At 46.8% G+C, this 27,958-nt stretch overlaps 1 protein-coding gene across 1 annotated transcript; it reads right to left on the bottom strand.

Annotated features, from left to right (window-relative positions):
• Positions 1-1,276: 1,276 nt before the first annotated feature.
• Positions 1,277-27,124, bottom strand: LOC144163194 (vitellogenin-6-like). The gene is made up of 25 exons (XM_077694026.1): positions 26,968-27,124; positions 25,344-25,486; positions 24,386-24,520; positions 23,208-23,345; positions 22,026-22,193; positions 20,981-21,120; positions 19,748-19,934; positions 19,074-19,270; positions 18,281-18,449; positions 16,755-16,919; positions 15,945-16,145; positions 14,259-14,476; positions 13,769-13,875; positions 13,128-13,402; positions 12,197-12,317; positions 11,166-11,385; positions 9,832-10,135; positions 8,423-8,632; positions 7,470-7,733; positions 6,834-6,971; positions 5,815-6,057; positions 4,748-5,048; positions 3,825-3,982; positions 2,861-3,097; positions 1,277-1,660 (listed from the first exon to the last, which is right to left on the bottom strand). Exons 1-25 carry the CDS (start codon positions 27,008-27,010, stop codon positions 1,505-1,507), a joined length of 4,638 nt encoding a protein of 1,545 aa, XP_077550152.1. The 5' UTR covers positions 27,011-27,124; the 3' UTR covers positions 1,277-1,504.
• Between the last annotated feature and the right edge of the window lie 834 nt (positions 27,125-27,958).

Raw genomic sequence — 27,958 nt, 5'->3', positions numbered from 1 at the left:
CGCAACACTGATAAACTAAAATAGCCGCCGTTGCTGACTTACGCGCTTCGGTGGCGGTACTCTAATACCTTATCTACTGATACTACGCTCGGATTCTGTGGCGGCAAATTCAGAAAGAGAGTTTCGGACGCTCGTTCAGACACTATGAAAACCTGGTCGTGGAGCACGTGGTCGCGGGTTCGAATCCCGGCCGCGGCGGCCGCTTTTCTGATGGAGGTGAAAAGCAAAAACGCCCGTGTATACGAGATTTCGGCGCACGTTGAAGAACCCCATGTGGTCAAAATTAATCCGGAGCCTTCCACTACGGCGCGCCTCATCGCCTGCGTTGCGTGGGCGCGTTAAACCCTACAATCAATAAATAAATCAAACTGTTGTAAACCAGTACAAATGCTGACCGGGGAGGGTATAAAATGTTTCTCGTCGTCTCGGCGGGCTAGTCCCTTCCCGTTCGGACTCTCTGGCGGCAAATGTCGGGTCTTGCCTACCCTGACGCATGCGCTCAGTGTCTTGGGAAAGAAATTCTCATTTATGGACACAAGTTCTGCTTAGTCTTCAGACGTAATGTGCAAACATAAACTTTACCAGGAATACACGGCGGGGGAGGGGGGGGGGTCCATTGATCGAAGACTCCTTATCATCCACAATGCGGTTTCTATGCTTCTTCCGTGGTTTTTTAAAACGACTACTGGAGCGGTATTCCCGTGCTTTGTCCCTTTTGTGTCCCTTTCTAAAGTGTCCCTTTTGAGCGAGTCCTGATTGGCTAAATGCGAACATCCGCATGTGACGCCATGCAAGCACGGCGGAGCTATGAGCCATGGCTACTCGGAGCAGACGATTTGGAGCAGACGATTTTTCGTCGCCTTGTTGTTGGTTCGCTGGCGGAACAAGAAACGCATAAAAAATACTCTGTTATGGTTTCAGTTTTTTAAAATGCGTTTGCAAGAACAGTTACATTATTTGAATCAAAGGCCCGCTGCTTAACCGGAAGTACGTCACGATGAAAGGGCCGCAAAAGGGACGTTTTCGAAAAGGGACAGTTACGAGAATACCGCCCCTGAACTCTATGCTGTATGACTGATCAGCCTGACGCCAGCGGTGGGCGTCTTAGGCGAGAACTGCTGGGACCTGCCTGGGTTTTTTATTTAAGATACAAAAATTTCCTACCCATTAGACGCTAACAGCTTCGCTGTAAAACGAAAAACCCGGCGTACAAAAGCATTCAGCGTCGCGGCCATGGAGGCACGAGAAGCGTGAATGAAGCAGCACACAGACATCGTTGTATAGCTTCCAACTTTTTTATTCATTCTTTTCTTTTCACACGCTAAGACAGACACTGTAATGGGTTCATGGCAGTGAACTTTGAGGGAAAAAAATGAACGGTAGTGAGCTTTCCGCGTCGCTTTGCCAGGGTCTTCCAGAAAAGGCAGTCTTCACGGCGGTGTTCTCCGTGGGTCAGAGCGCGCGGGAAATGAGCTCGGGATGAGGATTGGAGTGGTCCGGGCGCTTAGGCGTGGCAGTCCGGGCTGTGGACCACGTAGCTGCTGGCGAACTCGAGCGTGTTGTTGTACAGGTGGCCGTCGGGCCCGCTCAGGTCGGTGCTGCGGTCAAGGTTGTAGTCGCCGCACAGGCCGCAGAGCTTGCCGCGGTAGAATGGAGCGGTCTGCGAAAGATTTGGGGGGAACAAGTTGGTCAACATTTCTAAAACCGTGATATAAAACACGAGCATGGTTACATAATCTTTCAGTGGCTTTAATTTACTGTGTTTCTGCTTATCTTCTAAGTGCTGACCCACGTCTGAGCAAAAGTTCTGGTGACATATCTGCTAACACAGGCAGGTGGACAACCAGGAGACCACTGCTGGGGAAACATTTATTACTTTGCTTAGAAGGTTTTGCTCTTGTTTTACCCACCTGGACGAAACTGTCTGCGCTATCAACAGTCTCTCAAGCCGTAGTTACATGGCTGTGACAGAAGCCGATCGCAGAGAGCTTGCGCAGTGGACTGTGCGCGTCTTCTCTGCACTTTCCGAGTGATTCATGGCGTCTAAAAATCGTGACGCTGCAGAATCTGCGTTCGCTGCACTTCTGTCGCATCAGTCGAAAGGCAGCCTTCAGTATAATGCTCTTTTCCAACGCTTTTAGCTGCTCAGAAGTGCTTTTTTTATGCCCCATTGCACGGTAACCTGGAACCTAGCCTTGCAAATTCACTGGAGGCTGCGGCTCCGACGCTTGAGCAGATTACTAATCAGAGGGCTCATGTGGTCTTTTTGTTTGGAAGGTACCCCGTGTCTCCAGACGGTCGCCAGCAATATCACGCTGACGTCGCGTCGCTACCTTTCCCCGTGCTATCTGCCCTCCGCTAATCCTTAACGTGGTTGTTGGCTACCTTTTGACCGGCTCCCAATATTACCAACAAATGGATGCACCACCAATAACTAATGGGACGTGATAGCTAAAGTTGCGCAGGGAAACGCCATATTCCCACTTGCAAGATAAAAGCAGCAACGGAGGTTGCGACTACGCCTGATCACCGCTACTGGCTGTTGCTCCACACGGCGCAAAGACTTCGTTGCGCTGCGTACTCTGGGAAGCATAGAATAGAAGAAGATTCATTATAAATTGAATAAAGTTAATGTTCCTGCGATTGTCAATTATTAAAGTCAAACTCGGCGAGAAAAGAAAATAATATCCCGCAGCAGGTGGAACCTCCTTTTAAAATTGGCGCTCGCTGATGTTACGGCCTTGTTTGTTCGGCAGAACAATGCACTTGTACTGTTGTGGTTCTTAACTTGTACTTTTCTATGGTCAAGAACAAACCACAAACCCGGCCTATGTTACTCCACACGTCGCTGTCTCCTTACCTGAACAAAGAGCACGTTGCCGTTGAAGTCCAGGGAGATGCCGTACGGCTTGGACACCAGCTCGAACCACTTGTTCTCGGTCCTGACCTCGAAGAGCTCGGCGTCGTGCGAGGTGTGGCTGTAGGGCCTCTCGGGCGTCACGTCCACCTTGGTGCCGTCCACGCGCACGATCGGGGCGCTGGCGTCGGTCACGGGGAGGATCTCAACCTTGGTCGTGCCGATGAACAGCTTCACAGCCTGCGTTTGCACCGGCGAAACATGCAACAATACGGTTGTAGGAGCGCACGGAATTAGCCGTTTCATGCCCTTTGTACGTTTGCATACAGGGGTGGCTAGTGGGAAAGAAAGGTATGCACGCAATAAGAAACACTTGTCAAGGTTGAACCCGCCGCGGTGGCTCAGTGGCTAAGGCGTTGCGCTGCTGAGCACGAGGTCGCGGGTTCGATTCCCGGCCGCGGCGGCCGCTTTTCTGATGGAGGCGAAAAGCAAAAACGCCCGTGTGTGCGAGATTTCGGCGCACGTTAAAGATCCCCAGGTGGTCAAAATTATAATCCGGAGCCCTCCACTACAGCGCGCCTCATCGCCTGCGTTGCGTCGGCGCGTTAAACCCTACAATCAATCAATCAATCAAGGTTGAACAAGTGTCCCGCATGCCTTTCTAGCACCGATTGGCGGGAATAGTTAAGCTGCATAGTTATTCTTTTTGCTGGAATTATTCGGCGTTTCAGTTGTCACGTCGCACTAACTACAACAAGCTACTCTTGTGGTATCAGTGCCGCACCTCTGTATTGACTCTGAACCTACACAGACGTGCTTCTGCGTGAACATATACCACATGTTAGTTAACCCCGTACATTACATTGCAGGCATGAAAACATCGTCAGTGCTTTTACGTGAATTTACTTCATGCAATTCGATTACACTTGGATCAGGAGCACTTCTCGCATAGCGCCTGGTGACTGACCTTAGCGAAAGAAGGGTTGCCCGTGGCACGCGCCAGGAGGAGGAACCTCTTGTTGGGCGAGCAGTCCCGGGAGACGACCTTGTAGCAATCGGTCTCGGGCAGCTGCACAACGCTGCCGTCGAAGGTACGCACGCTGAGGGCTTGCAGATCGCAGTGCCCTGAGGGTGGGAGAATTGCGAGAAAAAATTCAATGCCGGATGAACTTTTCCGTAGAGTAAATTGGTAACAACATATCGGAAGAAGTAAGGTGATTTATGTATGTATACATAAGCCCTGAAGAAAGACGGATGATACCATGTTTTCCTATTTATGAGAGTGAGGGAGAATCTGCTCCTCATTCCTCTGGTGTCACGTCACTATGTCTTGTGGAAAGAGCTATAATTATCGTGATCATCTTGAGAAGAAGAAAGTGTGTCGTTTTTTTTTTACTGTATACTCGTCCCTATCCTTCATGAGGAGCGAGTCACTTCGTGATTAGGGTATTGGGGACGGGCCGTGATGATTCATTACGAAAAAGGGAATGCCGTTAGGAACATTCGCTGGAAACAAATTTCCTCTTGAAACTCCCCGCGTACCCATTCTGCGATAAAATGTTTCAACTGCTACACCCGAGACAACATATTCTGCACTTCATGCACGACCGTTCCATATTTCTGACCAGTTCCATACACCAGCCATTGCCTAGATGTGCCTTCGTACAGGAAAGATATCTGTCTCAGAGCCCATATGCTTGATTCCCCACCCACTAATCAAATAAGATTTGCACAACTTGTCTTATCTGCATTCGCCTTGTCTTACGCAACTTGTCTTGTCTTCAGACTTGTCTGCTTTCTGCATTTGGAAGAACTGCCGCTGCCGGCTTGGATTCTGGCACTCAACTGGGCGGCCACACGTATTGCTGATTAAAGTGCTGGGACACTTACTGTGCCTGTAGTTCTTGGAGTACTCTCCAAAGTTGGTGTATCCGAGCGAACTGAAGACCCTGGGTTCCAGCATGTGGCTGAAGATGGGCACGTTCCAGTGGTGGTGCTTGTGGCCGTCCTCCGTCGTGACGACGATGTCGGCGTGGGGCTTCTCATCCCTTGTCCACCAGGGCACTTGAGAGACCACGTGCAGCTTCCCGTTCTCACCGTGGAAGTGCGAGCGAATAGCGCCGAAGAATCCGCGGAGCTTAGTCTTGCGGGCGAGTTCACTGCCGTAGCTAGGCAGGAGGCACTTGAGCAGCTGCCGTGCCGATGGAGAAGAGGAAAGTAAAGAGGGAAGGGAGCAAGAGGTTGAAAGTGAGCTTGGAAGCCACTCGCTGTTTGAGCGTTAGCTAGAGTCCACCTCACATCTGAAATAAGCTTTTTTATGCTGTTTCTCCATTCTTTTCAGTCCTGGTTATGACGAAAGCTGTACTTACAAAGTCTATTAAAGAAGGAGTTTCTTTTTCAGCGACTAATTTTAGGCATTTCTGGTTAGTGGGGGGAAAGCGCATTACAACTCTTCTCTTTGGAGATGGAATGAAACAAGAGTAGTTTATTCATCCGTTCCGTGAAGCGCTTAGAATTGCAGAAAAACACATAGGAACATGTGCAATTACGGGCTGGTAAGACTTGGTAAAACCTCCCATTTGTCTAGTTGGTGCTAATACATGCTCTTAGAGATTTATATTATGAGGACAGTTTCTGTGTCGTCAGATACGATTTTAGAGGGGTATGTTTTTTATTTAGTAATAAACGCAGCAGCCTTGCCTGCTGTGGTCAACGCCGTCATGGCAGCACAGCGTTACACATAAATAGCAATAGCCGAACCTTTGTCCAATTAAAAAAACCCTGGTACGCTATCATGGAAGCGTTCCTGTTTTACTCCCTGTTTAGGTGCAGTAATCGACTGGGTTTTGAAGGCTCTGAGATTTTAGTGCTATCCGCCGGCACCAGGAGAAAGCTGAGCACTACAAGATGGACACCACGATGTACAGGAAATTGATCTGAGTCTTGTGCGGACTTACAGGTTTGTAGTTCTTGTACTCCACGTCGGCGGTGAGCTTTGCCAGGCGGCTCGAGTGTCGGAGGAACTTCAGGCACCAGTAGTTGTAGAAGACGCCACTGGCGCGGTCTCGCTGGCAGTAGGCGTAGAACTTCTGGAGACCGTTAGGCTTGGCGTGAGTGTAGCGGAGCGGCTTTCCGGCCGCCGCATTCGTTAGCTGGCGCTCGTCGTCATCGGTGTGCGTGTACTGGCCGTTGATGGTGATCTGCAAATGGTAATGGTATTTTCGTCAGCAGGTGGGAATTGAGAATAGTTCTGTCTATTTTAAAAATAACCGCCATGACTTGGTGAGCAACGGAAGAGAATATTGTATTTTGAATTTGGCGCCGTCCTGGCAAGCAGGAAGTCACGTATCTACATGTCAACCAGAACTTTAGCTTGATGTTTTGTTGTACTTTTTTGTTTTTGTTACTTCTACAGATTGCAACCAATACTTAAAAATTGGAGTTACGACATTCCTCAGGGGTGCCTAATAAATGGCGCTGCAGTCGCGAATAACAATGCGGCAGTTCGATTTACAGTCTCGGACTCACCGCGGATCGTCCGCGGGTAGTCCGAGGATTCCCCGAAGCCATAGGTATACACCGGAAAATCGAATGCCGGACTGTTTCTCGGGGAGTACGGGGTTAGTCCGAGACTGAAAATCGAAGAGCCCCACTCTCGGCTTCGGGCAAAGACACTGCTGCTAAGCGCATGCAGTGGGTGTAAATTCAAGAATGGCGCACAAGTCGCCTGCTTCACATTGCGACATCACAGAAACGTAGCTGCGCTGGTGGAATTTGCAACCGCGTGAAAATACCGTACAGAAAAATTTGGTCATTCGGGCTGTCAAAATAGTGGCAAGGGCCAAACTGTTGGCATTCCGGCGAAGAAAGCTAACAGTTCCGGTGCGCCTTGTTTATAAAACTAATGTACACTGCCGCGCAGGCTAGTATAATACCAAAAATTGATGAGCATTCCGAGTCACAAACGAAGCCTTACCGTGGAGCCAGATTCGCAGGTGTCTCCGTAGTGCATGTCAAGCTTAGCGTCGACGTGTTTGCCTTGGTAGAATGTCGCCATGTCCTTCATCCTCGACCAGTCCGGCTTGGGGAATACGGCTGAGGCATCCAGGCAAATCTGAGGGTGTTGACAGAAAGGAAAGAAAGGCATCTATTGGTAAATCTGTATTGTTCCTGGCATTACGATGCCAGATAGGCTAGCCTTTGCATTAAACAACCTGAAAAAATATCCAAGAGGTCACAAAAGACGGCACCACAAAGCATTTGCTTGAACATCTCTTATTGAAAATGGAGAAAAATTACGGAAACACTATCGTAATGATGTACATTTTATATTTATGCTCAAAGTGTAGATTAGAGTACAATTTTGAGGCAGTGAATTATTCTAGAACTCGCCAGTTACGCATGTCCCTACTAATCGTGAAGAAGCGTTTTGAACGATACTCCATCATACTGGGATTCACTGTAGTCTGGAACAAAGTCGCCAGGATGAAATCATTACTCAACTGATGTCTCAGCCATATCCTTCTTTTTGGTTCAACACGAGGGTAAAATAGCGCTGCTTACGTGGTTTATGCCATTTCAATGCAGTAAAGTACATTACAACTGAACTGACCTTGAGGGCGCTGTGCGGGTCCTTGCTGAACTGGGAGCGGTCGTAGAAGAACTGCATCTTGTGCTTGAAGAGGTCGTGGCTGAAGGAGTAGCGGAACTCGGACTCCGCCTTTCGGTCCTTGGTGTCGCCCCTGAGGTGCACGTCGAGGTTAAGCACGTGTGTCTGCGGAACTTCGTTGTCGCCGGGGAATTGGTCGTGGATTGGGAAGTGGCTTTCACGAGGGTCTTCAGGCTCGAGGAGCTTGTATGTAATGTCGACATCAACCTAAGCCCCGCAGAAGAGGGAGAAAAACGGCGTCAATTGAACCCTACACTTTACCAAGTACTCTGTACGCGAAGGTGTCTCTTTTATATTTTATGAAGTTGTAGAGCTTCACTATACAGATCTGTCCAACAATATATATCTTGAACCCAACATACCGCGTTATATTTAGTATAGTAACCAGCTATATTTAGTGTAGCGATTGGGCATTTCTTTATTTTGTTGCCTTACGAATATTTCGACGTGATGAACACTTGCCCTTTCGGTATTTTTTGTTGTGATAAGGGTAGTAGCAACCATGGCGTCAACTGTGGCAGGATAATGCCGAAGCTGAGTTCATATTCCATTTCAAACTGCTGCTACTTGAGGTGAAAAAATACCTTTGGGAAAAATGTAATCTCTGGAACTCTAAATTCCCGTTAAAGCTTTCTAAGTAGACCCATAGTTCTACTGGGAGACTTTGAGCTGCCTGAGAACTATGCCCTATATTGGCGTCCAACGTTGCACGCCAAATTTCAGATGCCGTTGAGCAAGGTTTAGCACACAACGCTAGCCAAACATGTAGAACTCTGCCATCCTACTAGATAAATAGTGGAACTGCACATCATCTCTTGAAAGTTTCAATAAAATGTCTGTTACTGTTCATACGTCACTGCGGTTTCCTAGCTCGCGTAGTCACCGTCTGAACTTACGGCCTTGGTGGCGTCCTCGGCGGCAGGCAAAAGGTAGGCCTTGACGTTACGCGGGTGCCAGTGGGGGTTCAAAGCAAGGTAGTAGATGCGTTCACGCCACGTCATCTCGTGGAAGAATTCGCGCAGACCGTCCTCCAGGCCCTCGTCGATGAAGTGGCCCTTGACGTTCAGGGTCATGCCCAGCAGCTCGCCGAAGTAGCTGCGGTCGAACTGCGCACACAAGACAAGATTGTACGCTTTGATGTAGAGATTTTAGGAGTAGGACTAAACGTGATAATTTCCAGGTTTCATCATCATCAAGTTTAAAGGGGAATCGCAACACAAATAACGTTGATACCCTTGATCACCCTTTCTAAAACGGGAAACGTAAAGAGAACTGACCTAATGGGAGCAGTTCTTTAGACATAGGCGAGCAGTTCTATAGACTTAAAGGCGCGCAGGTCTGTAGACATGCGTGGCCAAGCTTCCTAGCCTACATTCTGGTAATTAAATTGATTGATTGATTCTGAAGGAATGTAGAAGGAAATATATGGGGCGGATTCGTTTTTGGTGCTGATTTGCGTAGATAGGTGGGACGTTTACGCTAGTACGTTGAATTCCAACTAGAAAGAGAGAGAAATAAAGCTTTATTTGAAGCAACCCTGCGCAGAACTGCGAACAAAATACAGAATTGTACACGTTGATGTACAGACTTGAGAAGTTAGTCTAAAGGCGGAAAACCTCAAGTAAACGTTACTTGCGCTTTACCAAGAATTGCCACCGTGGTTGCGTCGAGCAACATTGACCTAAGCCTTATTGCGAGTAGTTACTAGACATGCATTATTGTTTGCCTAATTTTCAATGTTTGAATGCGATTTATTGCTTGATTCATAATTACATTCGGTGGCTGACTCGCTTATTAACGGTTAAAGAAGGAAATACAGCCGAAGCATGCTTTTTTGCGTGGCGTTTGCATGTGTATGGGGCTTTTACGCTCGCACGCTGAAATACCGTTTACAGCCTCATTTTTTAACATCTCAGTGCACGTTAGAACTTTGTGACGCACGGTTTGGATTCCGAAAACCTATGGTGCCGTGAAAGTTTCTTTCGATTACTTAGATTCCTCATACGCCGAATCACAATTGTTTATATAAGTACATACCAGATAAAAGTTCGTAGCTGGGCTTTCGGACATGTTTTTTTTTTCATGTCAATTCGCTGTATTGTTTCCGACAGTCTACATAATCCGCTTTTCGCCAATGAAAAATAGAGACCATAGATTTCCTAATACCATAAAGAACATGACAGATAAGTTACACACTCACTTACACGTGTGTCTTATTAACACTTTTTAGAGCCCCCACTAGTTAGCCAACTGCACCAACTTGACATCGATCTGCGTATCTGACAGGCTTCTGACTCCGTCTCACCTCCCGGAGGTCTTCGGTGTGGTACAGGGGCTTTGTCGCCAAGGCGAACGCGGTGATGGGGTCGGCGAGGTCCTTGGTGAGGTCGTAGGGCATCTTGAAGGTGAATGGGTGGGCGTAGTGGTTTCCTACGTTGTACGGCATGGTCATGGGACGGTGCAGCTTAAGCTTTCCTTCGAGGATTGACAGGGTGGCCTTGAGTTCCAGCGGCCAGGAAACCACAGTCCTCTGGTCAATTCCCGAGCCAAGAGACGACTTGTCGAAGGTCAGTGCGGTGCCAATAAACTTGTGGGAGCGGACTTCGTACCTGCAAACAAAGCGAGTGACCTTGTCAGATCATCGCGGTTCAAGAACACCTGGCGTGTCGTAGTTCCTAGAGGTTTTATGCGGACATCTTCGCACATAGACGTTCGTAGGAGTCGGCTGTCCGTAGGCTGCTAACGAGGTGTTACAAATCCTCAATAGTGACGTTTCCACACCCTGTGCTGTCCTGCCCCAGCTTGTTTATAATACAAGCAAGCAGACGTCTCACAAACATAAACGGCGTAGCAAATTTTTCTTAAATAGAACTGGCGGCAAAAAAGCGTCGCAAGGCTAGTGTTTTACTGACGTAAAAACCGGCGTCGTGCGCTTTACTTTGAGAGACTGCATTTTTGGATTTGCGACAGTGATATCTCCTTCTCTAGAGTATTTGCCATTCCTATTTAGTTAGCAGTTGCACAGTCATCACAAGAGCACTTCAGCCTTCATACATTTTGTTGTCCATTGCATGGGGTGCATGCATATTTGCTCCAGCGCCGCAAAATAATACGGGGTCTATACGTGGTGAAACGCCAGCAGCATTGCCTGTTTAATACCCTCTACTCCTTAAGAATTGGTTAGAATGCTACAAGAACAATTACAGGTGCGACATCAGGTATTCTTTTTCAGTACGCTCAAATGGTAATATTTATGGGTGCTTCTTTTTGATATGCATTCTGTTTCATTAACTCCATACAGCGAGGCCAAGCTACTGCTATCAGCCGATTGGTAGGGCACAAGCAGGGGCATGAACCAGACAGCCTACTCCGCGTACAGAGCAACTGGGCCCTCCGTGACGACGTCAGCTGCTTTTCAAGCGGAAGAAGCAGACTACGCGATTATACACTGCTGTTACCTGCGCTTTGTTTTTATCGCGTATATACACCTTGCACTTTCCACAACGCTTCAGGCAATATAAGAGAAGCGGAGTATTTCGGCTCAGTGAAGAATTAAATTCGTATGATTTCTTTCGCAAGAGCAAATAGCCTAAGAGACGGAGGCCTTGCGGGGATGGGTAGAAATGTTTCGATACTCACAGGTAGTGGCGCTTGAGGTTCAGGTTGATCTCAGCCATGTCGCCGTGGGTGATTTCAACCTGCTGGATGTTGGCGTACATAAACTCAGCCTGCTTGTAGTCGAAGAAAACCGGAACGCCCAGCTCGGTTGGTGCCAGGAACGTCATGTCTTGTGTCATGTAGAAGACCTTCTTGTTGCGAGCGGTACCCAAGAGTTTCTGTGCCGTCTGCTCGGGTGACTCTGCAAAGGGCGGAAAAGCTAAAATGCGGCTTCTATTCTGATAATTACACCCCGTCGCGTCACGCTGAATTTCTAGTCGTGTTCAGTGCAGAATCCTGAAGACAGTTGCAAGCTACTGGCACTGCACAAAAATCGGCACACGATAAGTGTATTCGACTTGCTCATTAAGCTTGCGGTGGAAATATATTCAACACACATGGCACTGCAGACCAGTATGAGAAATTCAGCATAAAGAGCTATGAGCCTCTCAAAGCAGCAAAGTCCGCATAATAACCTCAATTCTCCATCTGTCTTGCTGTGCAGCCTCTGCTTTTGAAAAAGAAAAAAACAACTCAACGATTGAAATGATTCCATCCGCCTAATTCATCTTTCCTAGACTGCTCTGGCTCGAGTGCATCACTTGCAAAGCTTCGTTGTAGATAAGGCGTACTTATTTTATGGTTTGGGTTATTGTAACACCATTAGGCAACTGCAAAGGAAAGGGGCCTGCGGGTTCTACCGCTTGAAGCAATGATTCGTGTTAAAGGCCTTGTTCGGAAGCACATCTGTTCGAAAATATCAATTTTGTTCTGATGTAGCTCTATCGACATTTCGTCCTACTTTGGGAATGGGCTTCACTGCAAAGCCTTGCACTCATGCAAATAAACTGCGCGGTAGCATGACTGCATGCTTCCCCTTTCCCCAGGTTTCACGTTAGTAAAGATGTCCGGGTTTTGTTAGAAAGGGGCTTGGCATTTTGTAATATCTGCGGCCTACCTCTTAATTACTTGACTTTAGTACGTATCGAAGTGCACCGACGCCATTCACTTACCATTTCCCTTGATGGCGCCAAGAACACTCTCGTCAAAGTCCCAGCTGTCCACGGCCTTTCCGAACAGAGACAGACTAAGGCGGGCGTAGAAGGGATCGTATTCGCGGTCAGCGATAGGCAGCTGTTGAGTTGAAACAGAAAACATAACTTGCACCGTGAAACAAATTGTTTAATTTCTTCGCGCTAATATACTGCACGCTTAAGTAAATATGGTGTCCACCATGCTACATGTTTCTTAACGGGGGGTCGCCAGAATAAGTGAATCGCAACGCTCAAGTTCCGGACTGTTAAAGATTGAGATCAAAAGGGAACATTGTTTTACCCTTACAAGTGCTATAATACGTACGTTTAGGGAGGATTGCAGGATTTAGGGAGACTCACAGGCAAGTTTTATTCGATGTTGAGTTCTCTTTTGGCATGTTAACGGCATGGCATCTGTGCTTATCGCAGTCGAAATCGGAATGGATTCTAAATGACATCAAGAATTATATTTGTTGTTAAGATGGAAAGTCAGGAGAAGGGAAGAATGTTACAGCAAATATAATTTCTAAAACAGCAGGTATTTATCAGACTATTATAGCCCTTAACACACCAACAATAACGGTACGACACGAGACATAAGCACTTAAGACACAGATTTTAAGCGCTGGTTCACTTGCCCAGTGGGCAGCCACGTCAAGGGGCATCAATGCACATCAACAGCATATCGGGTAAATGCCTTAAAATAAATTTGGGAGTGCGTAAATTTTCAGCAAAATACTTAAACAAAGGGGAAGCTCCTGGAACTGCCAAATGGTCCAGAAGGGGAGGACGTGGCGGGAAGGCTCCAACAACAGTGATGAGCTGGATTATGGCAATCTTGCTCAATCTTCAATTAAAATTCTTTTTAGCATAAATCGGGAGTAATTTACAGAAATTGCAGCGCACTCACCGCATCTTCAATCTCCTTTCGCTCCTTGGCCGATGCGTCCCTCGGGAAACGGCGGCGGCCAAAAATGTTCCACAGGCTCTTTGTGGATCCTGGTTGTGGGCCCACGAGTCCATTGAGAAGACGATCCAGTCCCCAGCTTTCGAAAGAGACAGCGAGTGTGTCGTGCGACTGTCCCGCCACGTAGTCCTTCATGAGCAGGTAGCAGTTTCGGGGCAGGAAGCTGTCGTGGGACCGGATCATCTCTACAAGGGTCATGCCACCGAAGTCGTACTTCTCTGTTTAGGGAAGAGAGGAAATGGGAAGCAATCTACAAACTCTTGAAGTAGGGAACCGTTTTTAATTAGGGTACAGGAGCTTTTCCTATGGGCACATCATGCCGTGCAAAGCTTGTGAGACGTACTGTAAAAAAAAGGAGACCGAGATGACATCTGCAAAACATCCGAAGGAAATGTGCACAAGACATATGAAATTACAAAATGGAACGCTGATTGAAAGGGCGTGCACTGTATGGTGCAGCCCGAAGAAGACCAAACACTGCTGGTATTAGGATGGAGTTCTTCAAAAAGAACAAATGAAAGGGAAAGCGAAGAAATCGTGAAGTATCACTGGGCTCTTGAGGAAAGTATATTAACCAAACGTACCATTGTAGCCAGAATCGATCTGCATGTGGGAGGAGGCGTAGTCGACGCGCTTGTTGAGCTTCGGGGTGTTCTGCCACAGGGGAAGGACGTATTTGAGGTGCTGAGCACTGCAAAAACACACATAGAAAACGTGTATACTTTCTTTAACCAAATGGTTGTCAGATAGCCTAGTTGTTCTGCTCTTTGCTTGGTGAGTAGAATGTACGCGAGTTTTTCGGTTGGCGTGTCCTATGGCTACGAGCATATCCTGAGAATTTTAGACATTGCTTCAGCGCCGTAAGCTAACTCAGTGTAAACTTTAGCGCAATATTTTTTACAGATTCCATCCGAAGGGTTAAAAATCAACGTAGCAGTCTAGATCACACTCTTTTTTTTGCTTTAGGGTGCAGTGTTAGGCATGCGTTTGTCTCAGCCGTGCTTGGTTCGTTGTCTTAGGCATTGGGTTGCAGTTTTAGGCACGAATAGAACCCACGCTTGTACTTCCACTTACATTGTCCAGTGGCAGGGATACTGGGACTTGGCCAGAGCGTGGAAAGCGCTGGCGACGAAGTGAGTGACCTGGTCACTCGGCTCGGTGATCATCTCCAGAGCAATGTGGCGGAGGAGGTACAAGTCCGGGTCGGTCACCACGACCACGAGGAAGGCGGCGATACGGATCTCGCTCGGCTCAGTTTCGTTGAAAAAGACGGGCAGGGCGATGGAGCGGGCCTGCGGAGTGACGAGACAAAAGTGACGTTCTCAAAGAGCTGGTATTGCCACTTGTGGAGGCCTGGTATATTTCATAAATCAGCGACACTAGCGACGGTGTGCTAGGATAAACTGCTAATGCTGTTTCCATGAGTGGCTCTACATTGCTTTAGACCCCCACACTGATGGATCTCTCGGATATCGCAAGAAAGTCGTAGTGTGCCGAGATAGTGTATTAGCACGTGCCAAAGAAAACTCATGAATGGGCACAACTTCGCTCATTATACTTTAGAAGGCACGTGGCGCAGAAACATATACGACACCTGAATATTATGATAAACCCTTCTGCATCTTGGTTGGTGTTACTGAATCAAGCTAGCTGTGTTATCCTTGCACAATACGCTGCCATCGCTTCACCAAAGTGTCACCCGGTGCTTCAATTGTAGGCTCGTTCGCCATGAGGCCCCAAGTAATTTGAGATAGGAGTACGAAACAAATATCCCAGCTGATCTAACACGACGTATAATATTGTCTACTAGTCAGCGCTTGGTAAAGGTAAATCGATTGCAATTCTAGTTCATGTTTGCGAAGACTTTGGTTTCTCGTGATTTTATAGTGAGCGTGTAGGTGGAGGGTTAGGATTTCAACCGGGGCATAATGTTGTGCACGGCTTCTGTTTTCTAACCGTTCAAAATTTGTGCTTTCACACGATAATAAACATAAACTACTATCATATGCGTTCCCTGGGGATTGTGACTGTTTCCACTCCTGTTTTTTTCTGTTTCTTTCTGTCGGCACTCGACGTGCTCTCTAGGAGCCGCACTCACCGTTGATCATTTACTTGGGCAGTGTCCAGGACTGCACGCGCAGCGCATCTCTTGCAAACCTAGCAGCGTTACGGGTTTTAAGGACTAGCTCTATCCACCCGCAGCAACAGCCAAGGCGGTATTTGCCTCCTTATGGGATTGTAGGACTTCGCTCTCCCCACTGTCGTCCATCTGAGAATGTAAACTTGTCCAGACTTATTTGACACCCCACCCGCCCCCACTTAGGCCGAGTCGCCATCGTTATGTTTCATTCATTCATGTTTCATTCACAATAAATAAAGATTCATTCATTCATTCATTTCTGTCGCCACGCGCACACATAGCAATATATACATATATATATATATATATATATAATGTATATATATATATATATATATATATATATATATATATATATATATATATATATAGAGAGAGAGAGAGAGAGAGAGAGAGAGAGAGGGGGGGTGGCGGAGAAGCTGAACAGAAAGATGTATTCGAGCTTTGGCGTGTGGTTACACATGCATAGAATGTTGATGTTTGATGTGATGTAAGGACACCACAGGCTAACACCTTTTTGCTAACGACATGAGCTAACAACGTCTTGCTAACACCATGAGCTAACTCCTTCCTAACCTATTTCAAATCACCCGCGAAGTTCCGAGCCCACAGTTGCTTACCAGTTCCTTGTGGTACTTGGCGGCCTGCTTGAGGGCCCACAGCGCGGCCATCCTCTTGGGCTCGCTGGCGTGCTGCCCTGGGCAGATGAAGCGCCCCAGGTAGTGCATGGACTTCCGCGTGGCCAGGTTGCCCGCCATTCGCAGGTACACCGTGGTCTCGTACTCGGGCTCGTCGTGCACGTCATGGGGAGTCACTGTGTACTGCAGGGTAGGGTAAAGCGAGTAAATGAAAGCGGTGAAACTCCCCGTGAACTCAAAGGCAACTGTAAAGTACATAGAGTAAATGCTGGTGAAAAGGCTGTCAACACGTGTTTTGCCCTGGCTGAGCATTATGGCGCGGTTTGAAACGGACGCTGCCAAGCGGAAGCCGCATCCTTATAGACGTTGCGAGTGCCGTGCTGGACTCGGAAAGGTGATTTTACAGAGTTGGGTGTTGTATGGAGAGGTGTTGCCTGTACGTTAAGTCTCTGCCATGAGCATCATCATCATGGGTTGCATCTGGCGTAGGAGGGAGAAAGCGCTAATAATTTATGATAATCATAGCAATAATTCTTAATAAAGTTATTGCATTTGTTGCAACGACAGTTTACAATACTTGTCACTATGGAACTAATGCATTATAACTCACGATAATTGATAGTGACGCTGTTCAGTTTCTGAATAACCGGATTCACTTCATGGTGACAGCCTGATCTAACGATGTCGGTATCTTGCACAAGCTTCAGGCGCACCACACACGTCCCGCGAGCTGTTTGAGGCTGCCTTAACTGCAAATCTACTGCACGACTGGGGTTCCAATCATCAACTTACGTTGAACAAGTGCGACACCAGCTCGGGAGCGCAGGTACCATGGTCCTCGTCGGTGTCGTTGTGCGAGCGGTGACAGTCCGCCCCGCTGGTGATTGCGCTGGCGGCCAACTTGCACGCCGTCCACACCGCCCGGGCGCTCTTCACTCCCGCTGATTTGCACGAGTCCTGCAGAGTGCCACGGGGTGAATACATCAAGTCAAATCAAATCAAATCAAATCAAATCAAAGCAAATGAAATAAAATTAAAACATTTTATTTTGTCAATAACCTTGGGCCGTAAAAAAATGGAATATAGTCCAATCGACCGATGGTTTCTGTCCCCTTTAATGAGGAACAGCAAGTGTGACCAATATACGAGCAAACAGTATCATGTAAATGCAGAGGAATAGTCGTAATACAGGCATACCAATAATCAGAAACATAGCTGATTACATATGAGTACACATTAAATATTTAAAAAACACACTATTCTTCCTGTACAAAAAGTGTGCACTCTTGCTCTACTAATGGTTTGTATAGATAATGTCTGTTTCTAAAAATAGTTTAGTACCCTTCGGAGAGAAAAGCGAATGATTTCATCACCATAGCATGTCCTCGAAAAAGGTATTTGACAAGGTTCCGTGTTACGAGTGTAATATATCGGTATCCGAGTTGATAGATATGCAAGGGAGGCTAGTAATTTTGGGGAATCTTTAGGCTTTGTGTTCACCTGATTGCCAAATGATTTGAGTGAAGATTGTGAATGTAAAATAAATTACAACGGTGAGAAAGCGGTTTACTGTGAGCGTGGTAATCTGTATTGGCTATGTGTCGAAGAGCTCTTTTTCTGGAGTGTGATTAGGTTATTTAAGTTCCTTGTTGTGTTTTTCCCTCAAACAAGGATGGAATAATTCGTGCGGGTAAGCGTATCCCCGCTTGTGATAAACACGTGAATAGTTGTTCAGGAACACCTCTTGCCTCGTGCGACAATCCCACTTCTGCGCAAGTCGCCATTTTGTTGTCTCTTGGAAATGTATCCTGTGTAATGTCCCCATTCTTTATACCACCCGCCTCATTATGCCGTACGAAACGTCTTCGCCATTACTGCTTTGCTTAAAATTGAAGTTTGCAAAATAAATCGGGACACGTTGACATTCCTTAGGGTTTAAGGAGACCCTATAATCTGGGGTCAGGATTATTGTTAGGTGCCGCAGTTCAATTTACTTTAATTGCTTGAGGCTGCTTTGCTGTAAATTTTGAACATTTTCCCCATACATCATAATGCATAGATGTGCAAGAAAAAATCACAGCAGCCTAAAATATAGGTTTCGCCTTCAAGATTGTATTATGAGACTACCGTATCACAGTCCGAAGTGACATTTAAGGTTTGTCTTAACGAATCGAATATCGCGTTTCAGAAGGCGTGCATGGACACTTGGGGTCGTACAGCAGAGTTTAGATGGGACAAACGTACCGGAGAACAAAAGATTTGTGGGGAGCTAGTTTTTTTACCTTTAGATTCCGTCATAACGCAATAGTAGCACTTACAGCAATCTCTTTGATCATGGCTGGGCTGACTTCCTTCAGGTTCAGGTGGAGTTTCATAAAGAAGCGTTCGGCGTCCAACACGTGCAGCTCGTTGTTCTTGATGAGATCGATACCTAAGGTGACGTGCGGGTTCAGGCCGGTGGCGGCAAGCAGGTCCATGAACAGATGGCTGCAAGCATTGGATAGAGAGAGAAATGTTAAGATAAGTGATTTGCGAAATGCATTTGAAGCTGCCATCAAGGGGGTAAGTACGTGAAGAAGATCGTTGTCTGGAACGACCTCACGTAAACTCAGAAGTTCAGCCATCTGAGGGGATGTTCTACGCCAAGTGTTACCATTTAAATCGCCCATATAGCTTTCTGCGATCCTGGCCATCAACTGTTGAACTTGTTCGGATGAAACATTGAGCTTTTCATTTTTGTCCATACAAGGCCTCGGTTACAAGATTGTAACTGACTCACAGAAACTTTAACCAGTTAGGACTGCTTAAAGTTTTTTAATGGGGCAGGTGTACATACTTCTTGAGAATAAAACTTGAAACAAAAGGACAAATAAAACGGCGATGAAAATCAACGATGTTTTGAGTGGTATGGGGCTAGACATCCTGATAAAACAAGGTTTCAAGGTTGGACTTCTTAGGACTTCAAAGCAATCTTTCGCAGCTGGCGTCTTCCATCTGTTTTATGGCGTCTGTGCTTGGGAGACCAATGCTGTCGGTGGTTACTGTGCCTTATCGTCGCAGTTATTCTGAAGGCTAAGCCGCGTTTGCTAGTGCGCAAGCTCACCAGCTCACCTCATACTGTCCTTGATATCCTCTGGGGCGGTGACCACGTGGTTTCGGTAGATGTCGTTGAGGTCTTCGTAGTTTAGGGTCATCATGGACTGGAACAGCATGAGGAAGCTCAGGCCTCCGCTTGGCTTCTGGTCGATTTCCTTGATGTCGTCGTCGGTGTACTCGAGGCGGGCAAGCTTGTCCAGGCCTTGCACAAACTGTGAAGTTCAAATGACGGAATTATAAGTAGTTTCTGGATGCGTGCTTGTCTCATGAGAGATTACAGTGGCGTCAATCTCTGCGGTGGTCTGGATAGTTTCTTTTTATTACTGTTTCGGATCTTCATATCACGAGATGGTGGCAGCAGCCTTGCTCTAGGGAACCGGCTCGTAACTCCTCGCCCTCGCCGTATCCCGTTGCAATTAACCAGCGTTATATTACAGCGGCAAAATCCAGAAGCGTTGTCGAGTGTTGGGGTACTAAGCTACTGCTCGATATCCAGTTAATTCCTGTGGTATCACTAGATTTCTAACGTGTTTAAGCGAGCAACTTAACAGCGAGCAAGGAGAAATTACCATTGCATGGTTACGAACTATCGGCAATGCCGCAAACTCAAATGCCTAATGAAGTGCAGCTGTACACGTTTTTTGTTCAACGCCGAGTGAATTCAAGATAAATAAACACCAGGAGCTTACGATTTCCTTGGCAGGAGCCAGGCCGAATTGCGCAACCAGTGGGTTCGCGTGCTTCAGTTCTTCTGGGTTCTGCAGGTGCTCGGAAGTGGCGAACTCCTGCAACAGAGAGTGCTCCTTCGCGGCGTCCTCCGGAAGCGCGGTTTCGACGGTTGGAGCGTCGTGCTCTGCTTCAAGTTCCAAGGTGCGGCTGCGGAGGACAAGAAATGACGTCAGTGTTCCGGCCTGAGTATTAAGACACCGTGCAGGGAATCTAGGGTAATGTTAGAGGAATGCGCTTCGTGCACTCACGAGAGCAAGAATATTCAGTTCGAAAATCTGCGGGAATTTCAAAACAACCTTTGCTTTATGCAACTAAAAGGACACCTCGGGAGTATTAAAGTAAAGACGCGGCACGAACACGCCTGCTTGAGCATCATCTGCAAATATTTCGGGGCGTGCATGGAAAGCAAACGAACGTGCAAAGCGTTAGTTTCGCCACCAAGAAACTGGATCTCTCTTTCTCTTTATGCTCCGTGGCACGTGGTGATGCATACATTCAGAACACACTTTAACCAGTACGGTAATTTGGGGGGTTTGTGCGACCTCTACCAGAAGAATGCCAATGAGCGAAACCGTTTCAATGAGCATCACTTTCTTGTCTTAAACAACTGGACAAAACGGAACTCATGGCATTCAGTCGCTTTGGAATGTTTGAGCTTTTCTTTTAATTGCAAAGTGTCGAATTTTTAATATACCTATATAATCGTTACTTGCTAGTATCTTCTATGGTGTAAACTTCCGCACGTTATCCTTGAGCCGACGTTGCCTCTAGGACAAGACGCTGAGACGGACGAACTTTAACATTGATTATGACATTTTGGTCCGCGCTTTAGGAGGGAATTCTGCGAAATTCGTTTTCTCCCACCATGAGCTATCGTACATTTCGCAAAACAGTGAATTTGTTAGCTTGACTCGGGTTAATTCTTAGGGAAGCTGCGAAAAGGATTATCTATACTAATGCTGTTTCGTTTAGCCCTCGCCAATCGCTTGCTGTAGGTGCGTACCCTCATTTCTTTCAGGCATTCACATGATCATCACTATCACTTTTCGTTCTTTTTCGCTGGGAATCCCAACTGTGCAGCTTAAAACTCCCGCACTCACTGGTTTATACCTTTATGCACGAAAAATGCACATTGAGTGCCTTCGCACTACTTAGTTTGCATGAAGCACTTAACGCCTAAAAAGGGAGCTTACTTAAGGACAATGTGGTGCTCCTTGGCTTCGCCAAAGGCCTTGAATTGGTTATCGGACTCGGCCCAGGCAAGCTGGATCACGTAATGCTCAGGGGTTCCTTTGAGCTCGTAATACACCTGAGAAGACTCGGCGTATGGGTGCTGCAAAGGAAAAAGAAGAGAAAGAAAAAAAGAATATTTTTTTGCATCTCGCTCATAGAAACCTAGCGGGAAAGTGGGTACCTCGGTTTCAGTGCATTTGCACAACTATGAATGGTCTTTGCCCACATTTCGGTCCACAAGCCATGTAGCTCACAGCGAAGGGACCGCGGACATCATCAGTATATATTAGCAATACCTTGTAGCGTTTTGGGGATTAGCCCTAGATAACTGACGGCCGCTTCTTTCGCCGTTCCTCAGTATTTACGGCCTCGGTATGCAATTTTTAACTACAGACTTTTTTTTGTGTGCAACGTCCAAAGTTTCTTTGGGAAATTGTGGGAATCAGGCCGGGAGTGGGCGCATTGCATGAATAATTGTGATTTTTCTAGCATATTTTCCCGTGATTGTTGTCAACTCGTACCGTAACTGGTGCGAATTGCAAGCGTTTGCGTTACAAATATGTTTTACAACGATTTCAATCTTCAAAATGCGTTTTATTTTTTACTGGTTTTCCCGTTAAAGCTGAGACACGTAACTGATGTTTGGTTTACACCGGTGTTGACATTTTCCTGCGATCGGTTGAGCTACGTAAAAGAAGCCTAGTCAGTTAGCACCAAACCTCAACGCCCAGGTTTGCAAATTCAATACCAAACGGTCACGGTGATAGAAATTAATACGGAATTTTAGAAGGCCCATATGTGCGTCTGATTTTAAAGGTAATTCAAATGAATAATCATACTCCTGGAACGACGAGTAGTATGGATTGTTTGAGCAGCCTTTCTAAACCGCAAATGCGCTTCAAATTATCGCACAGGGAATGCCATACGGGTTTGCATGGAATTGAAGACAGAAGTGACTCAATAACGTCTCCGCGTTCGTAGTGGCACTGAGGAAACACCACTCACCGTATCCTCGGCTTCGCAATGGATGCACGGCTTGCCCCGGACTCGTCCATAGAAGATGTATGGACGGTGTTCACACTTCTCCAGGTTCTTCACCTTGGTCACCTCCATGTAATCATGCTCCTCCTCGTGGACGATGTAAAGAGTGTCGCAGACACCGTGGAGGCCATCCTGGAAGAAATTGAAACACACGCTCAGTCTCAGCGTTCGCAGGGAGCTTCAGACTGCCGCAGAACTACCAGTGTAAGGATAATGAAGTGGAAAGTGTTTTATATAGACTGTACAAGCATACATTTGGCTATAGAAGGAAAGGATTCCTTCGTGGTCGTATGGCTGCGCTCCAGACAGACGTCAGCTTCGGTTTGTAATCTACCACCGGCGAATTGGCGGAGAAAGGCCCTCCTTATTTTTATTCTGTAATAAATGTAATCTAATGATGACTTTCGGTAAGCGCCCCAGCTTGTCAGTTCCACCACAAGGAGGAAACAACGTTTCGGGAATTTTAGTGGGCGTTATGGAAACATCTCTGCGGAAGCACTCCCCATTTATTTTAAAGGATCCCCTTTGGTTCAGCGAAGTTACATTTCGGGCGACGCAAATTCCTTGCATGGTAAGGTTCGCGATATAGACCCTTAAATAAGAGTGTAGGGTCTGCATCGTACTTCTGTGCGGCTTCAACTACTTTTGACCACCTGGGGACATTCGGTTGCGGTGCCGCTAGGAAAATGTGGGAAACTACGGTTACCATCATTGACCCGAGAGTTTAGACTGTGGTTTAATAGAGGGTGCGCTACAGATGTAAAGTCATCGTAGCCATCCCTTTTAGCGTGTGCAAATCAAGTGCTAATCCTAACGAGAAGGTTCTTATTATTCGCCCTCTCTGCCGCGACGCATCGCATTGCAGAGAACTTGAGTAACGCTAAAAGATCACGTTTGTGACCGAGCAACAACGCTCAGGCCGCAGGCCGTAAGTTAGGGAAATATCCCCACCCTTTTCCCCTAAAGTAAATTTTGCTCCCTGAATAAGTGTTGAGGAGAAATCAACCAAGATGTGAAACGCAGCTTTGTTATCGACCGCATTTTTTTGTTGCGTAGCTAATCGTCCAGTGCATCATGGTACTAAACTCAACCACCTGGCCAGAGGCAACAACCGTGAACACCGACTTTCAAATTTGACGGGTTTACCTCCTTGACGTGGTACTCCTTGGAGTGCGGGTGCTCGTGGCGGCCCTTGACGAGGTCTAGCTGGAAGAGCGAAAGGATGCCCTTCTTCACGTTGCGCACCCACATCGGCTCGTTCTTGCCGATCTCGACCTCTTCGAGCTGCAAGAGGAAGAAGGCAGAGATTTGAGAAGATGCACACACTTGGAGATTTCGGGTTTGACTGGACTTGCTCACGCGTATTTCACCCCATTTGTTTCAGGCCCTGTTCCTTTTTTTACCCTGCTTGCCAAAGCAAAGAAACAGAAATACATGCTGCCAGTATAGAGGCGTAGGTTATACGCAATAGGGGATAGGCTATGGGAGACTTCGATGCTTTTCCAAACATTTAAACGTCGCTTATTCATTCCGTTACAGCAACCGTCGGGAGATGATTTTAAATGACACTCAGGCGTGCATGGTTGACTCTTTTGTTCGTGCGTGTTACATGTCTTTTTTTGAGCCTTTATGTTAGCCACTCACCAATATAATTTCCTTGTTTTCGGAAGTGTTGGAATTACGACGACTCTGGAGTAGAGTAGAATAATCCCACTAAACCCATTAGGTGTCCCATAAAACAGGCTACGTGGCTCATCCGGCCATTTCGAGCAAAATATTTCGGTGTTTGAGCTTGAAGGTAGCTGTCGCATCACATAGTGAAGAGTACACCTCAACAGGCGCTTCGAGACTTTTTTTCATGGGCAAAGCGTGGTTTAATAAGCAGTTCGAGCCGGAAGAAGTCTAAAATACACTTTCGAATCTGGTTTCTAGACTCGTTTATTGACTGTAAATACTCCAGCATCCAGTCTATTGGGGGCAGCAATCTGAGCGCTCAGCTAGTGCCCACTGGGAGAACACATTGAAAACGGCCTTGTAATATTGTGCCCAAATCCCCTTGCACTTCGCCTTCCTCTCCCGACCATTATCATCATCATCATGTCCTACCTCCTCTGTTTCACATAACCATCCACGTCATCATTCCTGGTGCGTAAGTTCTGGGCTGCCGCTCGGGATAAACGTGCTGTGTCGGCTGTCTCCTTGGCGCCCCTCATTATTTACTCTAACAACTATACGTAACATGACTGTAAACGTGAAGTATTGTAACTATCTTGCCGTAAAGCAAGTAATTGCTTGCCCGGTATGGTAAAGAAACTCTGCGGTACCTTTCCTTCGTGGTACTTTCCAGCGAAGGGATGCTCAAGAGCACCGACGAGATTTTCGTTGGACTTGTAGGCGAACTCGTGTTCACCGAGGTCCACGTGCTCCGCGTTGTACGTGTCGGCTTCGAAGTTCAAGATCTGAAATGAACATCAGGGCAGAAGGTTCAACGATGAGCCCCTCCTCAGCTTACAGGATGGGAAAAAATAACAAGATGACTTACAGTGGTACTGCTTTGAGCGTCACCAATTTACGAATAGAAATGTTCGGTACTGAAGGTTGGCACTTCAATTGGACACGGTATACTTTGGCTTACTTTTCCTTCGCCAAACGCAGGGCCGACAAAATTTTGTGGAGCGGAATATTTTTTTTGTATTTAGGCTAGTAGCTATGGAAGAGCTCTTGCACTGCGAATTCCTCTAATGGTCAATGGCATTTCAAAAATGCATTACACGTTACGTTATTATGGGGTATTGCTTCTAAGGAAAACAGAACCATCTGCCCGAGCTCCAACGAATAAAGCTCTCTTACTACCAACGTCGATGTATTTTTAAGGCGTCATAAATAATTGGCTGCTACAGCTACGGTATTCCATTTCTTTGCAGCATCATCACAGCCATTCCCATCATTTCAGGGATTGTAATTCATTCCGGAATAAATGACTGAAACGTTATTTGGTCTTCCGCAAACGTTTTTTTGGAAACTAGAAGAGAAGATAGAAGCATGCGTCTTGTGTAGTATTCTGTTTAAGTAACAGTTCGGCCGGGTGGCAGCGAGGTAGAAGTCTCGAGTCGTACATTCAGGGACAGATTATATCGATTAATAATCACACAGAGTCCTTGGAGTGTTTTTGCGATTGTCTTGCAGTATGTGTGGCGGAACATTATTTCTATGAGCCTCTTTTAGGTTTCCAGAATTGTAGAGTATAACAACAGCAGAGTTCAGTATTTCTTCCCGGTTTACCTTGAAGTGTGTGTGGTCGGGCTTGACTTGAACCAGAACCTTGCTGCGGAAGGCGACGCCCGTCAGTTGCTGAGGATGGTCCGGGTTGATGACATTGAGGGTTCCCTTGTGCTTGTACACGTATTCCTTTCCGACCTCGAAGCCTGGGGAAGATCACACACACGTTTCATTATGGCTGAAGCGAAGAAGCTCGAAGAAGAAAAGAAAAGATGTCTACGAGATGTCTAAAAGACGTCTTCTGGATGTCTCAACAGAAAATTGTCTGCAAAGTGCCTACCTACTTATGTGCATTCATACAGTAATTCCAAGCGTAGCTTTTTATATTTTAAGAAGCAACGCCCGCCCTCGTTATCATTGTACATTACAGCCGCAGTGCATTTTTGTAATAAAATTGCTCCTAATAGTCCACGTGACCTTTCGAGAGAATGTGGATGTATCCAGAAAAATGCACTTGTTACTTTAAGGAAAAATTGCCGAGGGAACTTTTTAACCTGCTCTGTTTTCTCCCCTGGGTGGATGGGCGTTATATGTGAAGGCGGTGGGGAGATTACCTTGCCAGTTCACCAGAACTGCCCTTACAGAGGAGACATTGTAGTAAACGAAGTTAGAGGCGGGCCGTGAAATGATGTGAAGAAAGTTGCTCCGCGAATCCAGCAACGGGCAAGAGCCCAATTTTTATGCACTTAAAACTTAGATTTTGCAGAACTTTTTCCAACAGCTCTCTACTACGGGATTTCATGGTGGCACCGGAGTGTACTCCTAGCCGCATTTCTAAAGGCTGTTTCAAACTGCATTTAGGTTCAGGTAACGTAAGCATATGCAAAAGTGTGAAGATTGTATCTAAGCCTTATTTTTCTCTCCGAGTTACCGGCAAAACTGTAGCTGATTTAGCAAAAAGTTATTCGTTATTTAGTATGAAAGAAAACACGTGGTAAGTAAAACGTGTTGAAGATGATCATGCACCCACAGCCACCTACACCAACCGTTCACGCATAATTAGGTATTAGGCCTACCTAATTTGTTAATTAGGTAGGCTATTTAAATAACCAAGGATGTGTCAACAAGCTTTATCGTTGTTAGGATTTTTCTTCTTTCTTTCTTGCAGCCGTGAGGGAAAGGATCATTTACTAATAAATCAATGACGTAACTTGATGCTTTCCTCCTCCTGAATTTTTAGCTAACGTGTGAGCAGAGCTCTAAAAATTTAACGTTTGTTCAGCTTCTTAAGCAATGCAGCGTACATTGCTGTTGTCGCGAAGTGAACTTCATAGACAGAGTCAGGTACAGTGCCGTATTCGGGCATTATTTGCGCTCTTTACTATGCTACAAAGGCCGTCCTAATTTACGAACACTTCGAGTTGAAAGCGAGCAACGGCATGCTTTAATTTTAAAAATGAATGCAAGTACCGTGGCATATTAAGCCAGCATCTGTAAGCATCTATTTCTGAGAAAAAAAAATGCAGCCGCAGATTAAGAATATGTAACAGTAGGCTAGTTCAAGTCCTGTCGCAATTTGCTAGAACTTTCCCGCTATAGCGAAATTCTCAAAGACGAATAAACTTGAACAACTTCTCGGTGGCCAGGAATACGTCAAGAAAAGCAGTAATTGAAGACTGATACTCACCAGCCGCTGCTGCGGCGAGCAGTAGTAGCCCTACGATTCTCATGGTGGCGGCCGTTCTGGAACTCGCTTGCACCCAAGCAGAGCTCTAGCCCCTCTGGCCTTCTGGTGCCCCTTAAATACTGGGGGCTCAGGGGGCTACAGTGGCGCTGTTGCGCGGGGGTGCGTTGGGGTGAGAGGGGGGAGGGGTGGGGTTCGGGGGCATTGCGTGTCACTGAGATGCAGATGATACCAGGCAAGACGGCCCACTTGGGCCGTGAGAGAGGAGCGAGAGAGCGGGCGAGAGGGCGGCCATTTTCGGGTTGATTCCCAGAAAGAGTCCGTACAGAGGCGCCCGAGCGGAACTTTTTTCGACCACTGCCTCCTTCCCCTGGGGCGCCTTGCGTGGCTCTTGTTTCACGATTGTGAGCCGCAGGTCGTCTTGAGTGTCACCACACAGACGGCAGAGGGGAGGGAGGGGGGTGCAAGCCTAGTCGCTGCCCGGTATCAGCAGGCGTCGAGGAAGAGCCGGCCCACATGACGCCCGGGTGACGGACAGCTTCTGTTCGTCTCGCTTTCCGCCGCTGCCTGTTTTGGCGCGTTCGTTTTTGCGATAGCGGACAGCCGGCTAAAATGTGTTACTTGTTCCGGAGACGCGGATTCTAGGGGACCTGGCAACAAGGCACCGATTCATGCGGGAGCGTGCCAAAATACGCTACACAAATAGCTGTGGCCACCGGTGTTGTTTCTGCGTACATTGCAGGGGCGGTTGATTTCCGCTTAGGGAATAAAATGCGCGTGGCTGCCCGCATTGCACAACGTCATGCATACGTCGACATTCGTGGGGCAGAGGAGAAAAAAAAATTTAGAGCCCTTCCACTCCGTGAAGATGGATGCTAGCGGAGCTGGGCGCAGCCCAATGAGTGCACGAAACAAAACCCGTTTGTTTGCAATTTGCGATTGAGCATGCTTCCTAGCCAGTTGGCTGAGTGAAATTTGGAAGGAGTCTAGTTTA

The sequence above is a fragment of the Haemaphysalis longicornis genome, unplaced genomic scaffold, assembly GCF_048455015.1.
Source record: "Haemaphysalis longicornis isolate Haplotype H1 unplaced genomic scaffold, Haemaphysalis longicornis Haplotype H1 scaffold_12, whole genome shotgun sequence".
Lineage (NCBI taxonomy): Eukaryota > Metazoa > Arthropoda > Arachnida > Ixodida > Ixodidae > Haemaphysalis > Haemaphysalis longicornis.
The sequence above is the reverse complement of the archived record's forward strand: the minus strand, read 5'-3'. Positions and strand labels throughout refer to the sequence as shown.

Coding starts and splice junctions, on each gene's coding strand:
- LOC144163194 (XM_077694026.1), bottom strand. CDS start 27,010: ATGAGAATCGTAGGGCTACTACTGCTCGCCGCAGCAGCGGCTG. Junction 23,346..24,385: donor GAAAGTACCACGAAGGAAAG/GTACCGCAGAGT, acceptor TTCCTCTTGCAG/CTCGAAGAGGTCGAGATCGG. Junction 1,661..2,860: donor GCAACGTGCTCTTTGTTCAG/GTAAGGAGACAG, acceptor AATCTTTCGCAG/ACCGCTCCATTCTACCGCGG.